This window comes from Amphiprion ocellaris, chromosome 8, assembly GCF_022539595.1.
Source record: "Amphiprion ocellaris isolate individual 3 ecotype Okinawa chromosome 8, ASM2253959v1, whole genome shotgun sequence".
Classification (NCBI taxonomy): domain Eukaryota; kingdom Metazoa; phylum Chordata; class Actinopteri; family Pomacentridae; genus Amphiprion; species Amphiprion ocellaris.
In genome coordinates, this window is record NC_072773.1 from 28,445,785 (window position 1) to 28,465,259 (window position 19,475).

The following is a 19,475-nucleotide window of genomic DNA, read 5'->3' on the forward strand; positions in this document are numbered from 1 at the left end:
GACTTGTTTTTGTTTTTCGCTTCTTCCATGTCAGCCTCCAGCCAGCGTAATGCTCATGAACTGGAACGCTCAGTAATTTTACTATTCACTAAGTTTGAACACAGCAACCGGTTGAACCAGACACATATTTCCAGTCAAAGTAAAAAAAAAAAAAAAAAAAAAGAAAAGACAAGACAGAGAGAAAGATGGCAACTGAAATTTCACAGAAGCAGGAACAACAACAGGGAAACAAACAGGAAAAGATATGTATAGATTATGCTGCTGTGCACCTGAGGCTGGATCTACTATTAAGCCTTTTTGTCAAAGGAAAAGTCACATTTTCACTTGACAATAGGCAGCAACATTTTCTTTTCTTGGTGAGGGAATGCTAGTGGGTAGTTTTGTGATTTGGAAATAATGCATTATCATTTAAAATAATACAAGAAACTTGTATAAATATCAGTACAAACATACCTTCCTTCTTTGCTTAGATGAGAATGTCATAGAGAAAATGACTGCTTGTCAGAAAGACTTTAATTCTTTTAAAAAAATAATGACAATGTAGTTAAATATCTTAATTTTATTGTGTGAGGTTTATTCGTATGAGTGTTCCTAGCCAGACTCATCAGACCCTCTTAACTGCACAAACTTGTAAATCTTTTGCTTCAACTTGATGAATAAGTAAGAGTGCTCATAAGTGCACTTGTGAGATTTAGTTATTAGGATTTTCCAAAGCTCCTAAAGTGCCATAAAAGGCTGTCTGTCCCTGCTGTTTGCAGGTAAGTTTCATTTACCACAATATTACAAGAAAAGAGTTAAAAGAAGAACATTACACAGCAGAATTTTAATTGCTGCTGTCAAAAATCAGCAGATAAAAACACAATTAATTTAGTTGTGTCAATAGATGTAGCCTATCAGAGGGCCAAAGTAATTGGAAAATATTAAACCTGCCAACAGCAAGCCATTAGAGCAGTTTAGCGTTGTGACAGAAATAAAGAGAAAGGTTAGATAATAAAAAATCTCTTCAAAAAGCAAAGCTCTCAGTGATTTATTTCTGTTTATTAAGTGATGTCATACTGTCAGTGTTATAATGGAGGACAGACAGCGACCTGCGTAAAGACTGAATTCTATCTATTTCAGTGCCAAAACACACAACAAAATCACAAAATCTAAAGATGATGTCAGCTGAATAAAGACAACTTTAATTCTATTGGATTATAGTATCATATGTTAACTTTAGATTCATTCAGATTAAGGTTTTATGGTAAAAAACTATTGTTTTCAACCAGAAGAAAGAAGAAAACTATCTATATATTCCAGATAGGGAGGGGCTGCACAGTGCCGGGTGGTTAGCACTTTCGCCTTGCAGCTAGAAGATCCCCAGTTCACGTCCCGGGATCTTTCTGCATGGAGTTTGTCTGTTCTCCCTGTGCATGAGTGGGTTTTCTCTGGGTACTCCATCTTCCTCCCACAGTCCAGTTATTCTAAATTGCCTGTAGGTGTGAATGCGAGTGTGATTGTCTGTATATGTAGCCCTGAGACAGACTGGCGACCTGTCCAGGTGTCTCCTGTTTCGCCCCAAGTCAGCTGGGATAGACTCCAGCCCCCCGTGACCCTAATGAGGATTAAGCGTTGTATAGATAATGGAGGGATGGATATTCCAGATATATGTAGTTTGTGAATAACACAAGATTTTAAAGACAAAAAATGGTAAATGGCCCTAATCCTCATAAATGAAATCAAATGTGGCAGATTTAATCAGCTCATATGACTGATTCTTGTAGAAAAGCCACATTTTGTAGACATTTAATTTTATCTTCTAGCTATGGTCTTACATGCAGCTAGACTGCATTCTTAGTTACATTTTGAGGAAAACCAATCACATATTTGATAAGGCAGGACTCGTCACAAGGCAGAAAATGGAGGGAAGCTTCCAACTAATCATAAAGCTGTCAGATTATAATCCAAACAGCGATGCTTTCCTAAAACTAACCCAGTAGTTTTGGTGCCTAAACCAAACCAAACAACAAGTGAAAATTAAAGTTAAGTCTAAGAGTAATCTAAGATGTAAGTTTTCTGGGTGAAAGTTGACTTTTGCTTCCGCCTTCTGATTCGGACTCTGTGGCTTATTCAATCTGTGACGCCATCACTTTAACTTCTGGAACAAATTATTTAGTTTCTTCCAAAATGTACACAAGGATGCACTTCAGCTGTATAGGATTGTGATTTTTGTGAGACACAGTTGCTGTATGTTTGATAAAGGTGTTTTTTTGTTGTTGTTTTGTTGCTTATTATGGGAAAGTACGTTCAAGTCAAGGTTGTCATAGTTAACTAAAAAGAAATTAAAAACTTAATGTAGGTGTAAAAAAATATTCCAGCTGACTAAAAATAAAATAAAAACTAGACTTTACAAAAAACCAAGACTGCAACAATAATGCAAGTACCAACAGTATTGACTAAAATAAAACAAAAATATGCAAGAACTGTCTTCAGCAATGGTCCAATTTGGTCAATTATCAACCAGATAAGCGTGAGGAGAATTTGGAGCATTTGTTGAAACTAGGATGTCAGTTGCCTCCTCCATATGTTGCCAGTATCCTAATACCTATTCTTGACTTCTTAAAATTTGCTTAATGCCGCTATGTTAAAAGAAAAAATAAATACATACACTGATACTGAAACTAATAAAATCCTAATTAAAACTAAACATTTTTAAACAATAAAAACTAAACCAAAACAAGTAGAAACTAACTTAATCAAAAACGAACTACACTACATCTGGTTTAAATCCATTTGAGTGACATAATATTCATAGAACTACAGATCCAGGGAAAGAACACGAGTACATTGAAATATTTAAACTCATTTTAATTCCTGCTCTGCTCTTTTTTTTTTAATCATTCTGTGTCACTTGCCCGTTTTGATTCCCCAATTTAAATCGTTCCCTCTTTCAGGTACGTGAGGATATTATTACCTCTTTGCAAATAATCCCCGAGGGGCAACTGAAGTAACCACTGCAGATTGGACTCTTTGTTTCAGATCATTTTATGGGGCACAGACTTGCAGTCGGAGCTCAGTTCATCGCAGAACAAAAGCAGGGATGCTAAAGACTACAGGGAGGGAGAACAGAGAACATAATGTATGTCTGTGCCTCAGCTGTGCATTCCCTCTTGCCACATACAGCAACCGGTGGCACACTCATGTAACTTTCCATTGAGCAGCGTGATAGATCAGCTGCTGTCTGTCTACCACCGCCCAGATGGATGGCTAATTGTAATGGGACCCCAGAACAGCTAACAATTAGACCTGAATGAAGATGGATGTGGATAGTGGGTGGGAAATGGGGAGAGAAGCATGTAAGGACGGGAAAAAAAGGGAAAGGGGGGTGACGACAGGGGCAGGAGAAATGTTGGGGGACTAATACTGTGCTTCCTCTCCTCAGTACCTCAATAATTGCTCCTCCCTGTCCCCCCCAATGCCGCCCCCATTGGCTCTCCTGTCGTCGCTTAAGCGCTGCGAATGGTTACCCTATTTTACTCTCGGTTAAACAGCCTTATTCTAAGACATGGGGAGGGATGGATTTTCTGGGAAACGGTGGCAATAAATGCGGAGCAAATGACGTTTTGCTATGGCAAATGACCAGTGACAATTGCTCAGTGGTCGGTTTAACGACGGAGAGGGTCATATGTCATTTAGGTTATCGAGCATTAACGAAAACTGCGTGTTACATAGAGGTTATTAATGGGGTATTGAAGGATATGACACGCCTGAGCAATTCATGGCTTGGGTGGGGGATTAAACACAGCTGTCAAAGAGTGGACCATACAGTGATAATGGCTCTATCATAGTGGCAGTCTTTACAGTGTGACAGTCAAATACCAATAAATTAATGCGATGTAACATGTAATGTGCTGATTGCATGTCAGCAGCAGTTATTAAAAAGGTTAGCAAAATCCATTTCAGATTGTAAAGTGTCTGCAGCCACACTAGCAGGCACTCTGAGGCTGCACTTAGGCATAGGGGTGCTTTGAGGTAATTGCTAACATCAAGATGCTGATATGCTCCACTGACAAAGCTAACATGTTGACGCTTAGCAGGTAATGTGACAAGCTCACCGTCTAATCGAAACTTCTTTTTTAATGTTAACGTTTGCTAATTAGCGCTAAACACAAAGCTGATGAGAATGCCTTTTGTTCTACGTGTATCTGGCCATAAAACTAAGCGTTTGTCAGTTAACATTTAAACCTTATTATGGTGATAGAATACCAGTCAGAGGATCAGTAAATTTATTAGGATTTAGCCGCTGTGGACTTTAAATATCTGCAGGAAATTCCAGAGCAATCCATCTGACGATTGCCAAGATATACAGCTCAGAGCCACAAATATCACCCTCAGGGCCGTGGAGTGTAAACATGAATGCTTTGTATGACATTTCATGGCCATCCATCTGATATGAAATCTCTTTTTGAAATATATTAATCCTGACCAAAGTGGTGGACCGACAAACTGATAGATAAAATGACAGATCGACATATATATAACAACACAAGGCAGAAAGGAAAGGCAGTTTCAGATAACAAGCAGCTGGGAATATGAAATCAAATCATTTCCATAACATCTACTAAAGATAATATGTAATTCAAGACATACTTCACTGGTTTTAGGAACACAGGCTTAAATGCGTAGCGACACTTAATCCTGGGGCTAATTAAAGACAGAGATGGTAGAGATTGCATCTTCTAAATGCTCTAAAATATCACATTTGCGAATCTATCATCATCCTTGGCACTTAGACCTTGATTTGCCATAGTAATAAGTCTCTCAAGGATCAAAGCATCCAGGTGGAATATGATTATGAAGGCAATGATAAGACGTTTTAGTCATGCTGTTATGAAAAGGAGAAAACCTATCCACTGGATATACGGGTGCTCGAGCAAATCGCTGACCTCACCGCAGGCAAGCCAAAGAGACATTCAAGTGCCCGAGGGAGTCATTTAGTGCTAGTTAATGAGAACAGCACCGTCATGCTACGACGGTGCAGTCGGTGGGTGCTTGTGGAGGTGTGGGTGTGGTACCGAGCGGCGTCTGGGACACTGCGCCACACTGCAGCTCAGGGACACACACGGGAAGGTGAGACGGATCAAGGTCGGGCCGAAAGCGACAGGAAGTGTGGTGGATGGAGCCGCACGTAACAGAAACACGGATGCGGACGGGAATTCTCCCTCGTACAGATGCGTACACAAGCAGACAGACAAACACCGTCCTTCCAGCCAGCGCCTCATCTGGGTGATAGCTATTTCAGGAAAGAACACAGCATTAGGACACACATCGCCTCCAGCGCTACCCCCTTTTCTACACTCCCCCCCTGCCTCCCCCGCTCGCTCCTTCCCGATGGCCTTCCTCGTCACCGCTCCTCTTCCCTTTTTTTTGTGTATACGTTTTAATTTGTTTTCTGTATCGATAATTTCCCCTCCTAGTCCCATTTCGGCCCTGCACACTTGGCCGTGTTGAACCAGAGTCTTGCTTGACAGACGAGGTTACGGTTAGTTAAGGCTGGGCAGCGGTCAGGCCACAGTTGCAGGACTACAACAGGAGTACATGTGCCGAGATGGAAGGCATTAATCACTGTGGGGGGGGGCGAGAGAGAAAAGGGGGAAGGGGAGGGAGGTATTGTGGTAATGGATGGAAGCAGAGGAGCAGAGAAGAGGGAAGCGGTGTAAGAAACAAGCCGAGGGAGTGAAAAAAGCCTCGGTAGGAGAGGTGTGAATGACAGTGATGAGAGAGAGGAATGGACTCTGAAAATATGTGTCAGTGTCTGCATGTCTGCCAGCTCCAAACAAACACACCATCTATCTCAGGAGAACAAAAAAACTGTCAGGCTTGCCCTCAAACTATGATTACCAACCCGGGTTTGTATGTGAGCCAGCTGATGCTGCTACCCAGTTTGGCTCATGGACACACCACAACGTGATTCTTTAAAGGTCGAAAGGCCGGGTTGTTTACCCGAAGCAAGACAGGATCTTTAAACCTTCCACCGTTTAAGCGCAAGTTTTCCATAATCCCATTATAAATTTGTGACCGTGTGTGTTTTCATTGCAACACTTACAAGGATAAAATCTCACAAGGACGGACCAACAAGGAAAATTATCCTTGTTGAGAGGGCAAATTGCTGATATTCACTGCTTTGATAGGCTATTTTAAGATTTAAGCTTGAGTTTTTAGATTAGAGCAATGATAACAGTTAACGTGTGAATTTAAAGGGATACTTTGGTTTGGAGGAATCTGATATTTCACATTATATTAAGAGTTTTTAGTTCAACGTGGGCCATTTATATCTAAGGGGAAGAGGAAAATATTCAATATTGTAACTTAGAAACCTTGGAAAACTTTATGGTGAAACTTAATTCTTTTTCTCTGCAACATTAATATTGGCAATTCAAATACAGACAAACTTAAATAATGTGTATCTTCAGGATTGTGTGGGTGTGGTTTGATCTGATCTGATTAGCAGCTTTTGATGCACAACCAGCCAACTGTCCATTCAATAGTTCAAAACAGAGGGTCACTTTCTGATAATTTATTCAGGTTTTGATAAGCTGCAGCTATCGGGTTTTTTAACATCAATAAATCACTTACTAATGTGTGGAATTTTTGCTGCTAGGTGGTGGAAAATCCCTTTGCAATAATGCATTTACAAATGTAGGTAATCCATTAGTAACTACTTGCAAGGTTCCCTCCATCCCACTGGGTTTTCCATAAGCTGTGTGGTCCATTGGAGGGTTTCCTTGATTAATTAAGTAGCTACAAGACAGTGCCCTGCTGGTGGATAACATCTGCCAAGGGACTTTTTTAACAACCTGGTGGCCTGAAACTTGTTCCCATTAAGGCACAGACATATACAGTTGAAAGTATTAGTTGATGATTTATTTAAAAAGTCTTTAATTATAACCTAAAAACAGTTTTAACACAATCTCTCACTCTATGGAAAAATATTACTAAAGGACTGATCAGTTACGATGGAAAAAATCTGAATGCGTTGCGTAGTTGATTTAAGTTGTTCTCCTATATTTTTTAAAGAGGAGAAGCAGAGCTACAAGGCGAATATATTAGTCTGGAAGGTGAGGGTTTAGGTTTGCACATTAGGGCAGATGGTCCAATAAAGTGTGGCAACACTCACTGGGAATGGTAGGTACCACGTGCCTACTGTCAGTGTGAATATACAGTAAGTCAATGTACATTATACACACATTAATCTCAGGGAGGACCTGAACCCTGTGGAGTCCCCTCCTCTCAGCGAGAGAGACGTCAGAGTTCCCCTCTGGGCTGGAGGTCTGGAAGTCCAACCCTCTGAGGCCCAGTTGAAGAGATATAAAACTGTATTCACCTGTACCTTCTGTGCCCGCCGCTTGTCTGCTCTCTGGTTCTGGTGATAGATGCGGCTAAAGTTGGACACGATGACAGGGACAGGCAGGGCAATTACCAGCACCCCACTCAGAGAGCAGATCGAACCAAAGATTTTTCCTGCGATCGTCTTAGGAACCATGTCTCCATACCTGTGATGGGTGACAGAGAGAAAGAGAGAATACATTTAGCACAACACCTTATGCCTGGAATAATAATATCTTTGTGTTGTAGATCAACCTTAAAGTCATTCACAGTTGACTGGAGGTCACACACACACATCTTACTGTACCAACCATTTCAATTTGCCTCCCATTCATTCTTTCTGTATATGGCTTTCATCTTGTTTTTCAGACTGTATGCATCCGTCCTATCTGAACAAAATGTGACCTGCTGACTCTGAGCCACCTCAAGAGACAAAGAGAGAGCTTCCAACCAAACCTCCTCTGTCACTGAATGGAACAGCAAAGTCCATTGACTCACTCACTGAGAGCAGATACTATTAACCTTTAGAGAGGAGAAAGAGGAGGACACTGTGAATGCCAGGGACATTTCCCAAAAGTCATTTAGCCCAATTCAATCTGAAATATTTGCAAGTCAAAAGCAATTTCGTCTCGAGTTCAAAGACAGACAACGCAATTACAATAACTGTATTAAATCCCCTTTTTTTTGTCTCCAAGGAAGACGCCACGCTGCAGGACTGGGCAGTGGAAGGAGAAGACAGAAGACAGAGAAGTGGATATGCAAAAGCTGAAAGAACACAACTTAAGTTGGAAAAGCAACCTTTATTTCTAATGGTGTGCATTTCTTATTCATGAGTAAAAAGAGCAGGTAATTTGTTCTTGTTTTCTAGCTAAACAAGAATTGCGACTGGATTTATTGGACCTGACTCTAGTAAGCCGACAAATAAACCTGAAGCATATAGTATTTCAGAATTTAGCATTATATATAATTATGTAAAGACTGTGGAATGGATAAATTCATCTGCGTACCTTCACCCTCAAAACTTCCCTCCAACAGCTTCTCCTTTGTATTCACCCTTTATTCATGTTTATGATAAAACAGCCTCAACGTAGCCAGTGGCAAAGCAAAAGCAGAACATATGTTGACGTGTTCGTATGACAGACTTTCTTGGGTACACAGACAAATGACATAATGATTTATGAAAACACTGCAGTTTGCACTGTGAGACTGAAAGTCAAGTCATAGAAGCAAAACCAGAAAGACAGCAGCAAAATGTTTCAAGGGAATCTGTCTCTTCTCTGTCTCATCACATTAACTCTTGTAGAAAGCAATGCAACATGTCAGAAACAGTGAAAACTGAGAGATATGGTTCTCCCAGTGAGCTGTAGAGTGAATGCATCACAGACAGGTGGAATTACAGAGACATTAAGCTCCTGTTGTGCACTAATGGAATCACACACACATATGGTATACTAGATACAAACTCATGCTTAAGTGCTGTACACTTTCAAAGTGATTTATACTGAAAACTGAGTTTTGCATATACAAGGATCAGTGGTATAAAAAACTCAAAAGCAGTTCTGTGAGACCAACATGAACATTTTCCTTTTGTGTAGCTTCATAGTTCCATTCTATTATTTTTGCTTGGAAATTACAGTTTCAAATAACTTTACTTTCTAATGAAACCACCAAACAGTACAGCATCTAAAATGGATAAAAAACTCCAGCACAGCCAGCTACATTGTGAAAATGCTAAGCACTATTATCCAATGCAGCATTTTGAGATGCCTGCATTTTTTGGACCTTTTTTGGTTTTCTACTGGCCTGTAGTCAGCATTAGGACATATGGTGGTGGTCTTAACCAAACACAGAATTTTCATCCAGGAGACTAGACTTGTAATGCTGTGTGGGCAGCTTCTTTTGCTTAAAAAATATTCCAATTCTATTACATTACATTTTAAATCACTGTTCAGTTTCACTTTCAGTTGTAATTTTCTGTCAATTTTTGCATTTTTGCCTCCTTGTGGTTTTGTGTAATTTGTTTCTGGAAATAGTTTTTATTTATTTATTTATTTTTTATTTTCTCATTTTACTGGTCTCTTATCAAGACTAGCTGCCATTTGCTGGCAGATTCACATGGATGCTAACAACATAAGTATTGAACAGCATTGGCCGCCAGATGCATTCAGTAAATTATAGGCCCCTATAGACTGCAGATGTAGCCATGCAGCTTGTTAGTGCAGCTAGACATGAACACATTCACACAATCAGTCTGCATGTGTACAGTTATAGCATAAATAATATATTAAAGTATATTAAAATTATAGAAAAACAGAATACCTCAATACATCTACTGCTAAGCTATTTTAAATGTTTAAATAGCATGTTTTATGTTCATTATCTAAAAGAGCCCCGTCAATATTTTAGAAGTACATCCAGAGCAGATATCCCAAATGTATTGTGTAGCTGAATAGCACTTATCAGACTGATCCACTTTGACATATCACACACACAAAAGCACTGGTTGTTATTTGAGGACTTGGTAACAGTGCCCGAGAGGCCCTCCATAAATGAACAATAATCTGCTTAAGAAGTTGCGCTCGTGATAGTTGCTTTATAATCTAATGAAGCACTTCTGTCACAGTCGGTTGGAGATAGTAAAAACACAGACTGGTGCCGCGCATACACACATTAACGGCAAAGCACACACGAAAACCCATTCAGTTTATTTTGCAGAGGGAGATGAGACAGGAGATGAAACCTCATACTCATCAGTCTTAAATTTCTGCAAAAACAAGCCCAATATGAAGCCATTTAAGCGGAGGGCGGTTTTTCGCATCAGCAAAGTACAGCGCTGCCCACACACAGTGAACCACTGGTCCACAGCCATAACTGAGAGTATACTTACAGCGAACATTCATCGTCCCTTCCAAGAACTTTAATGGCCTTTCTACCCAAATTAGGCAATAACAATCCCATCAGTGGTACAAAGGCCCTATCACTACAAAACATTTCATCTCCTCCCCTCCTCAAAAGATGTTTCCATTAGGAGGAATGAAAAGCTAATCATATTCATCTGCAAGCTTTCTTTAATGGGATCCTATCAGATTTCCTGATAGAGGCCCTTCTCTTCTAATACTACAGTCAATTTGCCTCTCCCATTTAGTCAAGCTGGCCCCTCTCTGATGATACCATTTCTGAACCATTTTATACGGCGCAGAAATCAAGCACACATAAAAGAAAGAAAGGGCCATAATAAATGGTATGAGGGTGCGAGTATGAATGTGTGCGTATGTGATAAGTGAGGTCAGACGTAATTTCTTCCCCACAAAATGTTGGGGTCTGTTTCTGACTGTGCAAGATGATGCTGAAGGTGGGGAACTCGGTGGAGGTAAATGTCTCTCAGAAAGAAAGAAGGTGGATAAACAGTGAGAGGAGGTGTGCTTGAGGGAGAGATCTTTCCTCAGCAAATGCAATGCAGCCTGAGTTTTGTTTTTTTATTATCATTATCTCTCAGTCAGCCCCAGCTCTCCATTCCCCTCCTGCTCATACCACACAAACACACAGAAACAAGGGGCTTTTTGCTGTGCAGATCCCACATGGGCTTGAAAACGCCCCGTTCAGGTGGACAGGTCAGCTCTCGGTCAGGGCTGTCACATCCCATCGTAGGAGGGTTAGGTCTCTGCGGGCCGTATTAATAAAGTGTAGGAAGGGTGGATTTGGGGGGTGGGGAGGTGGGGAGTGCCTTGAGTGCTCTTGTATGTACCGTACGTGTGATGGATGGGCTTATCAGAGATGCTCCGAGGGCTGACAGACACACAGATTTGTGATGATGGCAGGTCATGTCATGTCAAGTCAGGAAAGCACAGCTCATCCGCTGATAAACTCGAGCCATATGGCATAATGCAAAACAATAGAGGACAATAATGAAGAGATAGCATTACACAAACAATGTTTATACAAATAATATGAATGGAAGATCTGATCCTAGTAGCAGGACTTTTTTGTCATTCGGCTGCAATAAAGGCCATCTGCACAATAAGCTTCACTGATCTGAACTCCGTATAGATAAGACGAATGTTTACTGATGCAGCAAGATCATAGCGCTATTCTTACTATCTTTACAACAGGAAGCTTGAAGCTTGAAGAGGTCGATCAAGAGAGAAAAAGAAAGGCAAAGGAGTGGTTTACAGAGTGTTGACGGTTGGGTTTCCATTTACAGACCAACTCCCATGCGATTCCTCTGCAATTTTCCTCAGTTCCCTTCAGATATAGCCTAAGTGATTCTGTTTGGACCCCAATCCCTTGTGGTGGATTGACCCCCTAGAGGGCTGAAATAACCTACCACAGAAGGCAGTGCATTCAGTGTAAGCGAGCAGGTTTGTGTGTCCACTCTGTGTGTTTAGTTATGGGTATGTATTCACACGTTTACATCAAGAGATGGAGCAGCAAGGGATGTGAATTTACTCTAACCCTTACTTAAATAATATCTAAAAGGATGTAGTAGGTTTATACTGCAAATAATATGCACATATTGGAATCATTTGGAGGTAAAGTGGCTCAATTATTAGCCGACTATATTGTTTATTATACTTTCTAGTAAGAGTTTTGACTGAGAGGCTTTGTAACTTTTCTTTGTCATTATGTGACTGCACACTGAATAACTTAGAGCTTTGGACTGTTCTTCAAAGACATCCTCTTGGGCTCTAACAAATTATAATTAGCAGTTTTCACTATTTTATGACGTTTTCTAGACAAAACGTTTAATCAAGAAAATAATCACAGTAGATAATAACAAAAGTAATACACTATTTTCCCCTTGGCATCGAATTGTTTGTCAGGCCTGCCTCGGCAGGCTCCGGCTAGGACTCCTCCCTCCTCTGGTTTGTTTTCCTTTTTAGGTGTTGTGTGCTGTGGCAGCGGCGGCAGGTGCGAGCAATCCGGTGCATCTGCAGAAACAGGAACAGGTGTGCCAGGACCAATCTGTCATCTACCTCTACACCGTTTATTGGGACTCCAGTCATCAGTTCGACGCCGGATCGTGAATGCTCACAGTCAGTCTGTCACTCGTTCTCTCCAGCCTAGCTTGTAGTATTTTATCTTTTAGTAATCCTGCCTTTGCTCTTTTCAGTTCGGACCCCACCTGCTCTGGTGATCGAATCATCTTGCCCAACTGGACTCATCAAAGCCTCTGAGTTCCAAGCTGACTTCTGGATCATCTCCGTCACTCTTCAGTCCTCCGTCCAAATGTCCATCTGCTGTCGCTGTCTAGACCATCAGCTCCTGCCCCAGCACATTAGCACCCAAGCCGACAGTACGGCCTCAACACGAGCAGTTTCTAGTTTTGTTTTTAGAGTTACGTTTGTCATTGGTCTTGGATTGTTTGTGGTACCGGCTAACTGATTCACCCGGTACTTCTGTTAGTAGATCTGGTTTATAGTGTAATGATTGCGAACTTCGTTTCCAGTGAGCTTCATTGTTTCATAGCCTCGAGTTCCACCTTAGTTTTAGTATAGCTTGTGGCTTCTTAGTTATAGTTCATCCTCTGTATTTAGTGATCATAGTTGCGCCTTTGCTTCAAGTTATACTTCGTTTCTGTGTGCTTAGGTGCTCAACTAATCTTCAGCATTAGCTATTATAGTTCTTAACTCTCCTGCCCAGGTTGTGCCTGCTGTGGGTCAGTTCCTTGTGTTGTTGAGATTTGTAGTTCGTACCGCCCGCCATTAGGGGCACTCTAGCTCTTAGAGTTTAGTTACTGTATCTGTTTCCTTTTCCGGATGGACCTTAGGGAATTGTAGTCCCTGTCACCTTTTGTTGTTATGATAAATCATTGTGTTAGCACCCATTTGTCTCCTTCTCTTTTCCTGCGCCTGAGCCTCAAAGAAAACTTTAACACTGTTGATTTAAGGTTTATGAAACGGTGAGGCTGAATAAACTGTTGTAATAGCACAATTACTTTGAGGAAGCATATAAAGCGCAACATACACTGGCATCGTATGACATGCGTTAAAGAACCCACATGATAACTCTGCAAGGCCACACACAGGCAACGTCTTGATGCATGTCACTGCAGGCTGACATGCACTCAGCAGTATATGTCAGCGACACAGGTTGAAGCTTCCCTCAGCTGTATATTTCACTGAGCAATTTGGGCTCTAATCACTCTCATGAATGTGACATATATGGACAAGAATGGGTATTTGAACCTCTAGCTCTTTGATGAATGAATAGCTGCTCTACCTGCTGAGCCAGAAAAGTGTGCAGACAGTAGTTTAGTATTGGTTTTCTGGCGTACTTAAGACGTTTCTTTTATCTTGTGGACACAACTTGAGGTATATTACTCACTATTGACTGAGGTTTCACCAAGCGTCTTGTTTTTTTTTTTTTTGTCTGAAAAGCGAACCAATTAAATATACTAAATTTTAAAAATGGAAGAGTGGAAAATTTTTCTTGCATTAGGGATTGGCAGTTTTGCTGAAGAGGGACAGAGTTTTCAGCACCATGGAGAGCTACTATGGTTCCTACTTGAGCAGATCATGATTATTAACTCCATTTAGATTAACAGCCTATATTTGTTAAACTAGCCTTACAAGCTACACCCATGATAATTTCTACAATTTGCAGTCCATATGTAAAGACTTAATAACTTCATAAAGGCAGTAATAACTTGGGTTTGGAGACTGAGCTGAAATGTAAAAATATATCAGGATATGACAAATGGAAACAAAATCACATGCTGAATGTATTACTCTACTGTTGCAACAACCATAGGGAAAAATAGGTTTCCAATGGGACATTTAACAAAACAAGACTGAATTCAGCATTACAAAAGTAACTTTGTGGGAAAATTCAATGCTTTTTTTAAAATTTCAGTGACAGTTTAGACTACAGCTACTCTATTTAGTTAGAAGAAAGTATTGTACAAATATTGACCAAATTATCCAAAAAAAAAAAATTTAAAGAGGTATCTTGTCATAAACATTGTCTGCAACTTGTTGCTTTGCACATCGACTGACAACAAGGCATGATCATATAATTATGATATAACAGCAGTCCAAACAAAGGCAATATCTTTCAGTCCACATCAGTCCTGCTCCAAACTCAAACATGTGACATATAACACGATCAACATATAGTATTACTTCCTCTAATATATTCAATGACGTTATATTAATTCTGAAAATACAGGAAAAAGTTCACCAAATTTTAAAGTTAACATTCACAGCTAAGCTTCACTATGGAAAATGCATGTGTTACAACAGTGGCGATAACTGATGATGCCTCATAAAAATATCCATAAGTGGTAGTAGACTTCCATTTCTATTGGGAATCCTGTCACAGGCCAATGAAGCTTAGCTCCTTTGGGCTCAGCAGAATGAAAGATTGTCTCTCCAGGCCTCTAACCCTCAACCATCCATCTGTACTCTCATCTGACATTTCATGGCCAGCCACTCAGATGGAAGTAACTCTGATGACACATGGCTCTTCATGGATGGGACAACCATCTATAATCACTCCCACAAATGTCACCGCAGGAAAGCAAGAAATAAGGAGGGGGAGGAACAACAGGTAGCGAGACGGATGGGTAGAGAAGGAAGAGAAACATGAGAGAAAAGATAAGGGAACAGCTGAGAGAGCAATGAGTCGACAAAAAGATCATGATCCAGATAGTGTCAGCACTAATATGCAAAAGGTCGGATATGTTTGGTTAAACATGCTTCAGAAGTGTCTTAATGCGGGTTAATCAGATACACTGGGTCTATAATAATGTCACCTCTCCCCTATGATAGCTCAACACAGACATGAACTCTGATTGTGATCCTGATTTATGGGACTTGACTAACTAAGGAAATTGACTGCTTAACAACCGGCCTATTGAGAAAGTCAAGACGGTTCAGAGTAGTTGTTCTGTCTGAGGACAAGGAGGTTTTATTCAAGAGGGAAAAAAAGGCATCTCCTGCTCTTACAAAATGCCACGTCACAGGAGGAATTACATTCAGGTGAATGCAAGGGGAGTGTGTGGATAGAGGGCAAATAAACTCACAAAGCTGGAATTCAGTGGAAAATACAGCAGCCCTTATGTGAGTAAGTGCTCTTTGAATGGCAGGTTAATTGCTGCAATGACCTTGTTTTAAACAACCACATAATAGAAACTCCACTGTATTATGAAAGATATGAGGTAAGGTAAAGCATTACAAACGGTGACAACAGCACCAACAGCTGAAATCTAAGACCTGATCTATGAAAATTGTGAAAAAATGCACCTTGGAGCTGCCATTATGGCCTCTCTTATGGCTTCTCCACTGCATATATTGTCATTCACCTCCCATTAACCACCTCCTGTTATATACAGCTAATAAAAAGCTAAAGTAACTCGGTGGTTGTACTGTCGGTGGGTCATTGTTGTCTGGGAGACACTGCGAGGCTGAAATGAAGCATTGTATTACTGTAATGTGAAGGGCTTTCTTCTGCGTTTACTATGTGAAAATAGGGACATCCTGTGACAGCGCTGCAGCTCCGCTTCCAATTGCTCACATGTGGGACATCTGACTTCAACATTTCCATTGCAATATCTGCTTTAATGTTTATGTTGCACCATAAAACAGTTAAAAAAGTCTGAGAACAGAATAGAAAGGCCCTTTTTGTTTCTATGTATGCCAGGAGTGTTTGGTGCCGGAGCATGTTTTATTGAGAATAAAACAAATAACCATCTGGGCTTGATAGTATTGGATTTGTTACAATAAAATGTCGATTTGTAGCCTCAGGGCGAATGAAATCAAAATGCCATTAGATAGTATTTAGCTGGATTACACCAGAAAAAAAACATCTACAATACCTCTTCACATACATACTACATTTCAATGGTCAGTGTCTTTTTTTTCCCATTCACACACAGAAGAGTTTGCCATAAACAGGGAGCTTATGGCAAAAACCAATATCTTAGCCTTCAGGGCGGGTTCACTGTGAGGCTGGCATATAGGTTATTTCCTCATTTACATTTTTCAAGTGATGAGAAGGGAGTGGGAGAAAGAAACACACAGATAAATTGATAAAGTGAAGGGAATTACTCTCACACTGCACTGCAAGCAGAGGAAAGGTCATTATGATCACTCACTTCACAACCAATCTTACGCTGAATCACGCTGAGGGATTGCCACCATTTCTCTGTAACACACACCCAGTTTGCTACATTATGACTTGGAACGGACTAACTTTGACACTTTGCAGAGGTTCATCCCACCAGTGACTTTTCACTGTTTATTTTATTTCAGTTATTTTTTTTTACCACAGCCAAAGAGAAGGCTTGATTTCTGATTGGCTAGATGGCCTGCATAGCTATAACTGCTCCAATGTAGCATCACATCACCATCAAATGAATCACTGTAAGTACTGCAGACTTTGGTCATTATCAGGCAACAGCTTATCCAAATATTAGTTTACTTACCCTGAAGTAAATATGGCTCATCTTTAGTGAGTGGACAAGGTACAACCAGGACAACTCATGGTAAGACATGAGGTCATTAAAGAACCCATATTATTCACATTTACAGGTTTATAAATATATTTTTGGATGTCACATTCACAAGCTTTGATGCATCATTATTCTCTCAGTACATCATCACAGCACTTCTCTCACTGAAACTGCTCTGTTTTAGCTCCTATCTCTTTAAGGTTCCATTGAAAAGCCCAGTCTGCTCTGATTGGTCAACTGGCAGACATTGCCCAATAAGAGGCAACTCTAACAAGGAAATAATAGTGAACTGTGAGGAAGGTGCTCATCTTTGTTTGAGAGTGTCCCAAAACAAGTTGTGCAAATGTGTTACATGAGGATGTCTACAAGTAATGGAAAGAACGCCTTGACTTCAAACGACATGGTAAGGATCAGTGGTTTATTTTTTTGGGGGGGGAGAAGCACTCCTTTTGTTGAAAGTCTGCAGACCTTTTACATGCACAAAGTAACTATATAGCAGTAAAGGGAACAAGCCAAAATGCAGAAATGGGCTCTTAACATGCTATCAGGAGGCAAATTTCACAGAATAAAATGAACCTTTGTGTTTGGTGTCTTGCAACCACATTGTGCATGTGGTTTATTGTTAGAAAATCTATCATTATATAGTACACTATGTTGTGCACCTTATTTTTTTTTGCACCAGCAACCTTCACAATGTTGATGCCAGGCTTAAAATGCTTCTTACTAATCCTATTGGACATGGTGATTTCCCAAAAAACAAATAAACCCTTCACCTTCTAATAAGCAAAATATAACTTCACTTTTAGGGTTAGCATAACTAATTTGTCTTGTGTGAAAATTGGAAACATGGAGTAATGAACCTGCAGAGAATTCTCCTCGACTCGATGGAGTTTTGAGTCTTTCAGCTCTTTGTTCTTACTGCCAATAACTTCACTGTTTTGGCTCACTCTCGCTGCTCTCATCAACGCCTTACTGGCCACAGCAGGCAGCTGTTTCCAGCAAAAAGGGAAAAAAAAGCTGTAAAAACTCTCTCTATGTTACCTGCCCAGCAACAACCAACAGGCAGCTGCCATCTGTCACTGGGCAGGCTGCTTGCCAGATTGTTTCTATAAGTTGAAAATAATGGCTCATTTGGAAACTAGAGAAATCTTGTGCAGGAGTCAGTGGAGAAGAGAGACTGAGCTATAATGACAGTGAATATTGGATTTCATCAGGTGTTTGAAAATGCGACTGCTTATGTAGCTCCATATCTGCTGGATAAATAGAAAAACCATATCAGTGAAAATAAGTCAGCGCTGTGCTCATAGCTTGTTTCTTCCGCAGGGTTAAGTATTAAAAAGGAATATATTATGGAGTTATTTACACTGATTAACAGGTGGTTTTAACTCAGAGACTGGTAGCTGTTCTTTGCTTCAACCACGGGCAGCAGATCCCTTCCAAGCTTCTCAATATTGCATCAGAAATCTACTTGTAATATGACCAACACTGTTTTTCTGGAAGAGTCCTATTAAGTGGTGTGAGTACACTTTCTTGCCAGGATGTCGGTGAATAATAGCCAGGGACCCTGTTACAAGCTTTGCTCATTTGTGTGCGAGCGTGTGTGTATGCATGGGAGTGTGCGGCTGTGCATGTGTATATGCCCGTCTTTGTAATTAGCGAATACCAGACTGCTATCAACAGAACGCTTCAGTGAATCCACTTCCAAGAGTAACCAGGAAGTGCAAACACAATTACCAGAAGAGAAGGAACATAACAACATTTAAATATGAATTACATTTGAGATAAGAAGAGTCCCCAAAGCTTGCACTACTGCCTGCCTGCATACTGCCTAATTCACAAAAAAAAGTACTTCCATTAACACATCTGTGTAGTGCATGCATAGCAATGGAATATGGTAATATTTGTGGGTGTGTGCACATGTGTGTGTGGTTACGTACACACTCCCGATAATATGCATATCTCTACAAGCGCTAAAATACTTTAAAGCCTCTGAGGGCTGATATGAGTGGCTGTATGGATAAAACCAGTAATGTCTGTTGATAATTGAAAAAGGAGCTCATCTATCTACCTATCTAAGCACACTAAACAGAGCGTCTGTGTGGCAGCGGTAAGGAGGAGAGAGGTTGTGGAGCTGAGGCACAATTACCTTGATATGTGGTTCAATTAAGCCTCAAAAGAGAACTAACTGTGCTCGGCTGAAACATCAATCTCCTGAGAAATGTTGGAATTCTGAGATTGATCTCTTTCATTGGATGCCAGACAGCAACAAAATAGGATTTTAGGCACATACGTGACACATCTTTCACCGGGTGATCAAACTCACAGGGCTGTGCGAGGCGGCCTGCACAGCTCCACTGTTATGTGTGTCCAATAGTGCGTGACATTACAGTCTGCAATTTAAGGGAAGAGGTGGGCAAAGAACAAAAAGGAATGACACAGCAATTGCAAAGTCCAGAGTCTAAACAATTTATTGGATGGCAGACTATGACTGATAGCCCCCACGTAAAGCAGAATATCTTCAAAACAAGTGATATTCTTATCAGCCCGAGCTACACTTACAACGTGTTAAGTGCAAAACAGCGTAAGTACAACTCGACTGTACGATGGTGAACATCGGCGTATTAGCATCGTCACTGTGACCATGTTAGCATTAAGCTCA

At 40.5% G+C, this 19,475-nt stretch overlaps 1 protein-coding gene across 3 annotated transcripts in view; it reads right to left on the reverse strand.

Moving 5' to 3' along the window:
• The window catches only part of kcnd3 (potassium voltage-gated channel, Shal-related subfamily, member 3), a 104,407-nt gene that overhangs the window by 12,442 nt on the left and 72,490 nt on the right, over window positions 1-19,475 (reverse strand). For all 3 annotated transcript variants that reach the window (XM_055013172.1, XM_035951203.2, XM_023276721.3), the window contains exon 4: window positions 7,364-7,532. In XM_055013172.1, the coding sequence (XP_054869147.1) occupies window positions 7,364-7,532 (169 nt within the window). The remainder of the gene's footprint in view (window positions 1-7,363; window positions 7,533-19,475) is intronic.